General features: G+C 40.1%; 1 protein-coding gene and 1 pseudogene across 1 annotated transcript; both read left to right on the top strand.

The window, feature by feature from the left end:
- The first annotated feature begins 1,785 nt into the window (after positions 1 to 1,785).
- On the top strand, positions 1,786 to 2,902 carry LOC126784064 (chloroplast envelope quinone oxidoreductase homolog; annotated as a pseudogene).
- A 554-nt stretch (positions 2,903 to 3,456) lies between these two features.
- Positions 3,457 to 6,244, top strand: LOC126782750 (chloroplast envelope quinone oxidoreductase homolog). The gene is made up of 4 exons (XM_050508062.1): positions 3,457 to 4,500; positions 4,708 to 4,849; positions 5,248 to 5,339; positions 5,454 to 6,244. Exons 1-4 carry the CDS (start codon positions 4,435 to 4,437, stop codon positions 6,147 to 6,149), a joined length of 996 nt encoding a protein of 331 aa, XP_050364019.1. The 5' UTR covers positions 3,457 to 4,434; the 3' UTR covers positions 6,150 to 6,244.
- Positions 6,245 to 12,832: the final 6,588 nt, after the last annotated feature.

The raw sequence follows: 12,832 nt of genomic DNA on the forward strand, positions 1-12,832 counted from the left end.
TGACCAATCTTTTCCTTTCCCTCGGTTCGGAACTTTTGACTGCTTCCACGATTGTCAATAACGAGGGCTTCTGACTCGGTCGATATTCCTTGCTCCTTCCTCCTTGCTTCTTCGTTGAACATATTGTCTTTTACAATGCTCAGTGTAAGAATGCCTTGAGGAGCTGAGTTCCTTAATGACACCACCAAGGTGTCCCAGCTGTCTGCCAATGAGCTTAGTAACAACAGTGCTTGCAACTCATCATGAAGCACCATCTTCATATTTGTTATTTGATTCACCATGCTTACAATTCGCTCAAGTGTTCCGAAACACTACGACCATCCCTGTACTTTGTGTTCACCAACCGCCGAATGAATGAGGCTTTGTTTTGTGCGGTCTTTCGCTCATACATGGACTCAAGCTTTGTCCACATTGAGTATGCATTAGTTTCTTGCGCCATATGATGAAAAACACTTTCATCAATCCATTGACGAATTCATGCAACAACTTTTCTGTTCAGGAAGCTCCATTCCACATCGGTCTTGCCTGCTGGCTTCTCTCCATCATTTGGAAGAGGCGTACATATCCTTGCTGTAAAGGGTATCCTCCATTCTGGGCTTCCAAATGGAGTAATTATACGATGTCAACTTAACCATTGTTGTCGATGATGACGACGATTCTGCCATCTTGATCACTACCAGATGCCACAGGCGATGAGCGTCGGGCTCTGATACCACTTGTTGGGAAAGTAGTGGCTGCCTAATATAAGGTCGATGGATAAATGATTATCCCAGGATCAGACTTTTCCCTCCCTTAGTGTGATTAGATGAAATGGCAACAAAAAGAAGACACGATATTTAACGAGGTTCGGCAAATAAGCCTACGTCCTCGGGAAAATAATAGTACTTTCTTCCACTATACTAAATAATGGGATTACAAAAAATAACTCACTCTAGACTAACTAAAGTGGTAACACACCCCTCTCTCTCAAGAGGAATTTTCTTCTCACTAATTGAGACACTTTTTCTCTCAATCTATCTAAGTGAGGATCACACTACTACACAAACACTCTAAGATTTGTCTCTTTGCCTTGTGATATATTTGCTGCAATCTTCATGTCTTTATATAGGCAAATGACTTCATGCACCATGTTATGCAACTCATGCAAGTAACATGCAATTGGAAGCAAAGTCAAATGTCTTCCTCACTTCATGATTCAATATTTGCATGCTCATTTATGCACACTTCCTTCATTTTCAAAAATTACTGCCACTTTCCTCCATCTTCAAAAATTACTGCCACATTCCCACCTATGTTTATAGATTTGTTTCTTCATTTTCAAACTATAGGAATAGCAAACTAGCCTTGTGTAAGTCAATGAGTCATCAAGGCTCTTGCAACACATGCTTATCTCATGTAGTAAATCACCACATGAATTTCTTGCTCCAATTAAGGAGGGACTGACCCATCAATCTCTCATTCCTGACTTAGTTGGAGGGATGCGTCATTCCTGACACGCTTCTACAAAACTGAAACTTCTCTTTAGGTAATGATTTGGTCATCATATCTGAAATGTTGTCATCTGTGTGAATCTTCTCAAGCTGTAGTTGCTTGGCTTCTAGCACATCACGTATTCAGTGATACCTCACATCAATGTGCTTTGACTTCGAGTGAAAACTCGAGTTCTTACTCAAATGATTTGCACTTTGACTATCACAATGTAGAACAAACTTTTGTTGCTTATGACCCAATTCATATAGAAATCGCTTAATCCACAAAATTTCTTTGCAGACTTCTGTAGCTACTATGAACTCGGCTTTTGTAGTTGACAAAACGACACATTTTTGTAGCTTTGATTTCCATGAGACAACTCTCTCTGAAAATGTAATCAGGTATCCAGATGTAGACTTTCTCGTGTCAACATCTCCGGCCATATCTGCATCTGTGTAGCCAATCAGTTCAGTATCCCTACTTCTAAAACATAAACCCATTTTAGAAGTACCTTTGAGATATTTGACAGTGTGTTTTTTTTTCAGCTACTGATGTGGTGGAGAGGTTGTAGAGGTTGGAGAAGGAGTCAAAAACTTCAAAGTGGGTGACAAAGTTTTCGCAATGCTTAGTTATGGAGTAAGTGCTATGGCAGTTCATCACTTTGTTGCATAGGACTAGAAGTTACTCAACTTTCAACAACGAAATCATGTGTTTGGTATATGTTATAGAATGGAGGGGGACTGGGTGAGTTTGCTGCAGCTAATGTTGAAATGGTTGTTCCTAGACCAGCTGAAGTTTCATCAGCAGAAGGTGCAGGCTTGCCTGTTGCTGCTCTTTCCGCTCACTGGGCTCTCACCAACGATGCACAAATCAAGCTCGATGGAACAGGCGAGCAGAAGAACATACTCATTACCGGTGCCTCTGGTAACGTCGGTCTTTATGCAATCCAACTAGCAAAGCTTGGAAACGCTCATGTCACTGCAACTTGTGGAGCTCGTAACATTGAACTTGTCAAGAGCCTAGGAGCAGATGAGGTTCTTGACTACAAGACCCCTGAAGGAGCAGCTGTCAAGAGCCCATCTGGTCGGAAATATGATGTCGTGATCCATTCGGCATCACAAGCCATTCCTTGGTCAGTTTTTGAGCCAATTTTGAGCACTAATGGCAAGGTTATAGAACTTACTCCTGGCCCTAGCTCCTTGTTTACTTTTGTTCTTAAGAAACTCACCTTCTCCAAGAAGACATTGGTGCCATTGATCATAAGTCTCAAGGGTGAGAACCTGGATTGTCTTGTTAAGTTGGTGAAGGAAAGCTCAAGACAGTGATTGACTCTAGTTTTCCTTTGAGCAAGGCTGAAGATGCTTGGGCTAAGAGACTTGACAGCAATAATACTGGAAAGATCATTGTGGAACATAGTACCCTGTGTACCTAAACTTTGTTATTTTAGAAGATTGTATGGACTTCATATTATTTGTATTTTTTGCTGTAATTTGCCACTAAATAAGTTATTGAGCTTGACATAAATGTGACATTTTACTTGATGCTTCACTCATTTTGATTTCTCATGCTTAATATTCAGTGAGCTTTCCTCTGGATTTTTGGGAAATATTTTTCACTGCCGGAGGATCACGTCAACATGCCACATGGTTCTCTCGAAGCACTGACAAATTTTCGCCTTTTCAGTAGAGTCATTATATACCCAATTTCAATAAAATCCCCCTGGTCTCCATGAAGTGAGTGAGAAATTTCCTGGATGATGATACAACAACTGCCCCTTATAAAACTGCAACTCAACAATTTAAAAATTAGCTGCATATGTTAAGTTATGGAACTATGCCCTGATGTTAACAAATAAATAACATTACCTATGGCCTTGTGACATCAACTGTGTTGAAGGTCAGAAGGTCCAATTACGCTTATATATAACAAACTTAACTCAAGCCAGTGTGTTCTTATCTTAAGACTTTAATCATTCAGCGTAAATGGCTTTCTTCCTTATCAACTTCATCTTCTTCACATTGAGTTTCATATTGAACTTGGTTTCGCGTTTGATCTTCTCTGCTATTGCCCATCTTCTAGTGTTATTCATCCATGGATTCAAAGCACCAGGCCAAGCCACTCTTGGTGCATTACAACAATCGTCAGTGGTCATCAAATCAGGCTTTCAGTACTTGTTGGAGGTCATAATGGAATCAACAAGTGGTCTAGTTTCTACCTTATTTAATTATGTAATAGAATGTCTCACAGGAACTGCTTCAGTTTCTACTTCAGCAATTGGAGGTCTCATTGAGAAAACAAAAGATTCGCTTGACCAGCTCATGGATTTCTCAGAGGTTTTTGAGGGAGTTCCTGGTATGGTTTTAGAAATGGTGATGGATCTGTGGAACAATTGCAAGGATGCTTTAGGATATGTTACTGAGAATGCTTGAAATATACTGTGTAAATATATATACTTCTTTGGTTGTAGAACTAGTCACATCCATTCGGATCAACTGCAATTATTTTCTCTTCTTTTCTGTTTCCTCATTTTTATCAATGAAGGAAAGAAAATACTAGTATTGCATGGCAAGTCTTGTAAAGGATTAGTGGAATACTAGTATATACATGTCCCTTAGTTCACTCTATGCATCTTCACTATACCAAGCCAAGCCTGGCCTACAGTCCTGTTCTTTTTATCACTAGAATTGATTTACTACTTGCAGGATCAGAAAAGCAGTTGATTGCTTTCTTGTATTCTACTCTTGCTCTTAGTTTGGCTTATATTACCAAAACCATTTATTTCAAGTTTTCAACTCTTATAATAGTATAAACAATATTACAGAACAATGAAAAGTATCGTTGGTGTTTGTAATTTAGTTACACGTCCGGCCGCTATAAAACTCAAAACCCCCTTTCAGAAATCTTGCAGCTCTCCTCTCTCTTTCTCTCTGGCAGGTTTCTGTCTTTGGGTTTATCAGGGCAGCAATGTCAGAGAAGCTTATGCATGCGGTTCAGTACGATGGTTATGGTGGAGGAACTTCTAGTTTAAAGGTTCTTTCTTTAAATCATCTCTGTTTTCTGTTCATCTATAAATTATATTATTTTGTGAGTAAGCTCCATAGCTGTGAAAATTGGTTTGTGGTGCTGACTTGATTATGTATCTACTTCTGCTAATAGCTTAAAATTGTTATATAAGAACAGAGAAGAAGTTGATGTTAACTTGATTCTGACAATCATTCTGTGTATCTGTTGTTGCAGCATGTTGAGGTTCCAACCCCAACTCCAATCAGAAATGAGGTTTTGGTTAAATTGGAAGCAGCAAGTATAAATCCAGTTGATTGGAAAATTCAGAAAGGCCAGCTTCGGCCTCTTTTCCCATTAAATTTCCCTTTCATACCTCGTAATGCTGCTTTCCCTGTGATTCTGTTATGCTTTAGCATTTGAAAATTGAAGTTATGCATAGACATTCATGATTATGTCTTATAGTCTTGATGAACTTTCCAAGTGATCGAGTTTGTGTTACTAAGTTGTTATCTTGTTAGTGCATAAAATTTGGTGGCAAACTGGCATCCTCATAGAAGTTGTCTGTCTAAATATTCTCTCATTTGCACTTGATTCTTATATGTAACTATGTAAGTAACTACTGGAGAGTGTTTAGGATTCGAGAACAAATTCTGTATTCAGAATGATGGAAATCTTTTGTAGCTTGAAAGCCGTGTTGATTTGTGTTTCAAGTCTTCAATGCCACCAAGTAGGTTACTAACTCTAGTTCATGACGTTCATATTTGATATGAACAGTAACTGATGTGGCTGGAGAAGTTGTAGAGGTGGGAGAAGGATTCAGAAAGTTCAAAGTGGGTGACAAAGTTGTGATAATGCTCAACCATTTTGTAAGTGCATACAATTTTTCATTTCTTGAACAATGTCGACGTCTAACATGTGTGTATGGTTAAGAGTTTCTGAAAAATATAGGTCACTTGTTTGTTGTTGGTCCATATTGGCAGTATGGAGGAGGGCTGGCCAAATTTGCTATAAGTAATAAGAGATTGATGGTTGCTCGGCCTCCTGAAGTTAGTGCAGCCGAAGGTGCAGGCTTACCTGTGGCTGGTCTCACAGCTCACCAGGCTGTCACACAAGCTGCAGGGATCAAGCTAGACGGCACTAGCCAGAAGCAGAAGAACATATTGATCACTGCTGCCTCTGGTGGAGTTGGTCACTATGCAGTTCAACTAGCAAAGCTCGGTAACGCTCATGTTACCGCCACATGTGGAGCTCGCAACATTGAGTTGGTGAAGAGCTTAGGGGCAGATGAGGTTCTTGACTACAACACCCCTGACGGGGCTGCTCTAAATAGTCCATCTGGTCGGAAATATGATGCCGTGATCCACTGTGCAACCGGCATTCCTTGGTCTACTTTTGAGCCTAACTTGAGTGCCAAGGCGAAGGTCATAGACATCACTCCTGGTCCTAGTGCCTTCTCTACTTGTGTTCTGAAGTTGCTAACTTTGTCCAAAAAGAAGTTGGTGCCTCTGATGTTGTATCCCAAGACTGAGAATTTGGAGTATCTTGTGAAGCTGGTGAAGGAAGGGAAGCTGAAGACGGTTATCGACTCGAGGCATCCTCTAAGCAAGGCTGAAGATGCTTGGGCTAAGAGTGTTGAAGGCCATGCTACTGGAAAGATCATTGTGGAGATTAACTAGCTAGTAGAACATGTGTAAGAGTTGGTATGTAATAGAAGTATAGAACAAGGGATACATTATGTATGTATACATTGATGTGATCTGATTTCATTTGAAAATGACTGAATGTTGTAAATGGGAGGTTTGCTTTGTTTAACTTCATTTCTTCTTGGAAGTTATAATTGGACATTAGGAATATTAAATTAACTTAATGGAGCCTTAGTAACCAAGAAATTATCTTAATTGAGCCTTAGTAACCAATAAATGATCGAGTATGATGAATACAAGAATAATTCGGATAATAACTATAACTTTATTGAATGATATGTGGGCATATATATATATATATGCATTATATAACCTCAATCACGTAGGATTCAGAGTCCTAATCTATTACAGAGATATAAATTTATCTCTAACAGTAAATCAACTTAGGCTAAGACATACATAATGGTAGAATAGTTTCTCCCGAAACACTCCCATTTGTGTCGCATGCCTATGTTGCATGGCGTACAACGTTGCCTCGGTAAAAACCTTGTCAAGCAAAACAAAAACCTTTTGGGTAAAACAAAAGCTTGAACGAAGGGAAAAAGAGCATAACACACCAACTACTAATGATCTTAACATGTGATGTAGACTCCCCCTGAAGTCTACCAAACTCTAAAGTTCCGATAAACAACGCATGTCAATGCTCTTCACATGTTTCACAAAAGTAGATTTAGGCAAAGAATTATTGAACAAATCCGCAACATTATTCTAAACTCACTTGATTAATATGAACATTCAAGAACTTCTACTGTTGAACATTGTAGAAGAACTAGGGCGAGATATGATTGATGTTGTCTCCCTTGATGAAACCTAACTTAGTATGCTCTATGCAAATAACATCATCTTCATAAATGCATGTAGGTTGATCAGTTATAGAGACTAATCAACAAGAATCACGAATATGACGAACAAGTGACCGTAACCAAACACATTCTTTAACTGCTTTATGAAGAGCAATAATCTCCGCGTGATTCGAAGAAGTAGCAACAAGAAATTGCTTAGTGGATCTCCAAGATATCGCCGTATTCTCAACGGTAAACACATAATCGGTTTGAGAACGAGCATTGTGAGGGTCAGAGAGAGACCCTGCATCGACATAACCAACTAACAAGTTGTTTGAAGTCTTTGCATTGGGGGGGGGGGGGAAGAAGCAGGACCAAGAACCTCTTCATCATCCTCTTTAGGATGGAATGGATCCTTCTAGATATCTAGACTTCGAACGACCATAAGAGTAGACAATGGACTGCATAAATCCATATTGAAATGTCGAAGTATTTTCTACGTGTAACTCGACTGGTGCACTAAGATGTCGTCGGCTCTATGCACAAGCTCTAGACCGAGACAAAATTTCGTCGTCCCTAGGTCCTACATTTCAAATTCTGACTTCAAATGAGACACGGTCTCTTCAATCTCATTAAGAGTACCAATTATGTTCATGTCATCAACGTAAACTGCAACGACGACGAATCTAGAATTTGTCTTTTGTATAGTATGAACATGCATGGGATAATTCATCATTCTTATAACCCCTTCTCACCAAGTATTGATGCAACCGATTGTACCACATTCTTTCGAATTGCTTCAACTCATACAACAAATGACGTAATCTGACTGCATGAGCACTCCGTGGTCTGGAGGCACTTGATGGATAAAGGTAGTCCCTCTGGAGCTTTCATGTATATCTCTGCATCAAGATCCCTATAAAGATAAGTTGTGACCACATCCATAAGCTACATGTTTAGTATTTCAGACACTACCAGACTAATGAGGTAGCGGAATGTAATGATGTCCATAACATTAGAGTAAGTCTCCTCATAGTCAATGACAAGTCATTGTGAGAATCCTTGCGCCATGAGTCTTTCTTTATAACGCACAACCTCATTCATCTCATTACGCTTACGAACGAAGACCCATTTATGTCCAATATGTTTGACATCTCTTGGAGTCAATTCAACATTTTTGAAGACTTCTCTCTTCTTTAATGAGTCAAGTTCTGCCTGGATTGCTTCCTTCCACTTCGGCCATTCGGCTATGCGTTCGCATTCAGCTACATAGTGAGGTTCAACGTCGTCTTCAGATATGATCTCATGTCTGACGGAATAAGCGAAATGTCATCAATACATGTAGTGGCTCGGTTTCGGACCGATTACTCATTTGTGTAGTTCACTGTGATTTCGTTGTTCTCTGGCATCAAACAAGGTTCCATAGCATTCCACGGTAACACTTGAGTTGATTTATGGACATAGCTGTAATCAGAGACAACCTCATACGATGGTGATTCATCGTTGATGACGTGTTGTGCCATGGTCATTCTCTTCTTTCTAGGATTTAAAACTCTAGAGTTTTTTGGTCTCCCCATTTTCCTTTGAGGAGCCAAGGCCGAAGCAGTTCCATGCCGCTCCATTTGGGCAAAGCCGTCCATAGGGATGCCGGCAACACCACGGCATACAGTGGTGCCACCGCCAGCCTCCGTCACACTGTAAGGGATGGTGCCAACGTTGCTAGGTCCATGAGCTTGTCTTCTACATCCATATTTCAGGACATCCAACCGTGCTGGTATATTTGCAGCATGTATGTTTGATCTCGTCATTTTAGCAATATCTACAAAGACGTCGGGCATCAAATTCGTGACTTTTTGGAGGTCAATAATGCGTTGCACTTCTAACTCACTTTGAGTAGTACGTGGATCATAATGAGACATAGTGGGGATACACCACATTAATTCCTGACATTCATTTTGAATGATAACATTCCAGTCTCCCCTTAACAACGGGAAACGTGTCTCATCAAAGTGACAATTTGTAAATCTTGCAGTAAAGAGATCTCTGATGGTTGGTTCTAAGTAGTAGACAATAGTTGGGAAATTATAACCAACATAGATACCTTATCGTCTCTGAGGTCCCATTTTAGTACGCATTAGAGGTGTAATAGGCACATTGATAACGCAACCAATTATGTGTAAGTGTGAAATATTGGGTTTGTAGCCAATAACCATTTGGTACGCACTAAACGCTTGGTTTTCCGCGGGTTGGAAATGAATAAGTGTCGCTGCATGCAACACTGTATATCCCCACGCAGAGACCGGCAGGTTAGTACCCATAACCATAGCCTGAGTAACAAGCTGAATACGCTTGATGGTAGCCTATGCTAGACCATTCTGTGAATGAACATGAGGAACAAGATGTTCAACTTCGATCTCAATAGACATGCAATAATCATCAAAAGTCTTGGAGGTGAATTATCCAGCATTATCTAATTGAATGGATTTGATAAGATGGTTAGGGTGGGGTGAGCTCTAAGTTTGATGATCTTAGCTACTAACTTAGCAAATGCAGCATTCCTCGTGGATAGTAAAGCAACGTGTGACCAACACATCGATGCATCAACCAATACTATAAAATATCTAAAAGGTCCACATTCCAGTGGAATATGTCCACAAATGTCACCTTGAAGACATTGTAAGAATGAAATGTTGTCAGTTAAAGCCTTAGTAAAGGAAGGACTTCCCTGAAATTTAGCAAGAGAACAAGCATTGCAAAATGAGTGATGGGCATTAGAGATTTCCATGGAAGCATTAGAAAACAAGGGAGGCATCACAAGCTCTTGTAAAGGAGGGGATGCCGCCACCGGTGGCAGAGATGCCATGTAGGAGCCGAGAGGGCTCGGCTCGGCCTCACTATGTGGAACACTGGTGAGCTGGTCCTCCAATCGCTTCCGAAACTTAAAAAATGGATGACCGTGTGAATTCTTGGGAATTCTAATCATCATATCACGTCCAGGATGCCCAAGTTAGGCATGTCAAAGCATATAAGAGTCTGAATCACAAAAATGACTTGCAACCGCATATAATTCAAAGATTTGAATGAAAGTAAGATACAAACCATTCCAGAGACTCTTCATTTTCTCTAAGATGCGGCGCGGACCTACTTTCTCAGAGGTAACATAAAAATATTCCTCTCCATTCTCAACATAAGTATTGAGGTGAAAACCATTGGCACATATGTCCTTAAAACTTAGCAAGGTGCAGGGAGACTTCGACGCATAATGAGCGTCAACGACGTTGAGAATCGTACCATTTGGCAACATGAAAGAAAACGTTTCAGAAACCCCGGAACAGTGGTCGAATACGGCAGAGACCAAAACGACGTCAATTTTAACATTCTGAGGTTCATTTTCCAATTTTTAAGTTCCAAATTCACAATGTAGTACTATTGGTGTCCCATGTCACCCAAAAGCGTGTAATTTAAAAATCACGTGAGTTGTACATGTTGACCATCATGCTAAGTGTAAGGTAAATAAAATTCTCAAGAGATCGATTTGTAAACAAGAAAGCGAGAAATTTTATTGAATGCCAATCTTTAATGCATCACAAACAAACTTCTATTTCCAAAATCAAAAGACTATTACAAAGTCAATGAAAATAACAATGGCGGTCGGCCATAACAAGTTTTTGAAATCTTAAAGCTATAAAAAGCTAAATGTGACTAATCAAGGTCTGGAGTATTCATTATAGGGGCCGGAGTCTTAGCCTTGGAAGCAAGGGGCTCGGGCTTCATAGAGATGTGGTGAGTCTCGATTTCAAATTCTTCATCCACATGGTTTAATTCGGGTGTTAGAAACTTCTTGTAGGCAGAGTATGCCTTGATCATCTCCTTGCTAGCTTGACAATCATGATTAAAGTGCTTGAAATAGCCACATTTGAAGCATGAAGACTTTCTAATACCGGAATTGGAGGTATGAGGAGGCACACCACCTCCTTGAGATTTCATATGGGGATGGCCACCTGCAGAGGGTGTGGCGCCGCCACCATTACGGGTCCAAGTATTGGACTTGGGTCGAGAACGGCCTTGTTGCCTTTCACCACGAGCATTGTACTTTGTTGCTGGTATGAAGTGTTTTTCACTTGATTTGTTTGCTTAGGAGTTTTCCTGTAGTTAGACTGTGGTGTAGCAATCTTTTTAGTGTCATCAGGTCTATTATTACTGTTGAGGAGGATCTCAGAATTCATCTCTTTCTTTGCCAAGAGCACCATTAAGTTTGTGAAAGTCCGGATCTTCCCATCCTCTACATAAGTGCAGTACTTATGAGCTTGAACCTTATAGTTGATTGAAAACATGTCCAATGTCTTATAGAGAAGATCTAGGTCGGTCTTGATGACACCAATGGTGCCAAGGTCAGATTGAAGGCATATCATATCTTGATTGAAGTCATCCACTCTCTTATAGTCCAATAATCGAATGTTATCTCATCTAACGGTCAATTTAGAGAGAAGCTTATAATGAACGTTGTTGTACCGCAAGCGAATTTTGTCCCATAGTTCTTTAGGATATTTTATGTTCAAGTATTGCCTCTTGAGAGTTGCATGGATGTGATGTCTCATAAAGATGAAAGCTTAACCAGTCTTCTCTGCTTGAGAGGGAAAGACGGCTACCCACGAATTGTTGTTATGTTGCTAAGCATCGTATCAATCTCGCTTTTATTTAAGAATGATTCCTTTTTAGCCTTCTACTATGCTATTGAACACCATGTTGAAAGTGAGTTCATGTATTCGGGGTACCATTGGTGGGAAAATAGTAGGAGGGTTGGCAAACATGTCTTGAATCCCTCGGCTCTCAAAAACGAGTTCCATGTTGTAAATCCAGCAGTGGTATTCCTTGCCTTCAAGATCAAGAAGACCAAATTTCGGTCGCGATGACGACGACATCTACAAAATAAAATACATAATCGATTAGATTCAAATTTGACATGAATTAGAAGGGGTGACGTATATGGTCACAAGAAAAATTGATGCCAAACGACGATACTCACGATCGCACCTAAAATAGCGGTGCACTCAGGCGACCACACGAAATTGATTAGCTTCCATTTCAAAATAATCGTGACTCCCCCAAGACTGTCACACGAAAAACATCGACCAAAGAGAAGAGTTGCGAGTTCCCTCATTTGGCCTCATCCGCGGTATAAGAACGGCGAGAGATTAGGTGAATATTGCTCAATATAATATATCTATACATTCAAAAGAGTGAGTGTTATTTAAAAATTACCTTTGGAAGATTAGAGAAAGTGGGAGCAGTTTCTCTTGAGCGAAGATGTTGTTTTTGAAGTTCGCGTTGCTTGTGTGAATATGCTAGATGAGCAATTTTGAATGCTTTGATGAGGGTCTTGCGGGGCAAAAAGTTCATTTTGTAGGGCGAATGTGTAGGAGGCCCTGCGAAGTTGCGTGTAGGGGTTGCGGGCAGGGACTGCAAGGGACTGTCAGAGGTGCGATAGGAGGCTAGGGAGCCGTGCAAGGGTGTCGCCAACGAGGAGCGAAGGAAAAATTCGCCGGAGACTGAAAATCAAAGGCAGCCGGCGAAGAATGATATAGGAGCCTATATATAGGCATTGCATATATTGGTTTTTCTAGGGCTCTAAAAGTTCAGGATTTTAGGGTGAAGTGCATGATAACGTGATCGAGTATGATGAATAAAAGAATAATTCAGATAATAACTGTAACTTTATTGAATGATATGAGAGCCTATATATAGGCATTACATAACTACAATCTCGTAGGATTCAGAGTCCTAATCTATTATAGAGATGTAAATTTATTTTTAACAGGAAATCTACTTAGGTTAAGATACACATAAGAGTAAAATAATAATTCTCCCGGAACA

This window comes from Argentina anserina, chromosome 2 (assembly GCF_933775445.1).
Source record: "Argentina anserina chromosome 2, drPotAnse1.1, whole genome shotgun sequence".
Taxonomy (NCBI): Eukaryota; Viridiplantae; Streptophyta; class Magnoliopsida; order Rosales; family Rosaceae; genus Argentina; species Argentina anserina.

What these genes read in the sequence shown, in the direction of transcription:
- LOC126782750 (XM_050508062.1), top strand. Translation starts at nt 4,435, where the DNA reads ATGTCAGAGAAGCTTATGCATGCGGTTCAGTACGATGGTTATGGTGGA. An exon ending in GAGGAACTTCTAGTTTAAAG is followed by an intron (nt 4,501 to 4,707) that starts GTTCTTTCTTTA and finishes CTGTTGTTGCAG; the next exon opens with CATGTTGAGGTTCCAACCCC. An exon ending in AAATTTCCCTTTCATACCTC is followed by an intron (nt 4,850 to 5,247) that starts GTAATGCTGCTT and finishes TGATATGAACAG; the next exon opens with TAACTGATGTGGCTGGAGAA.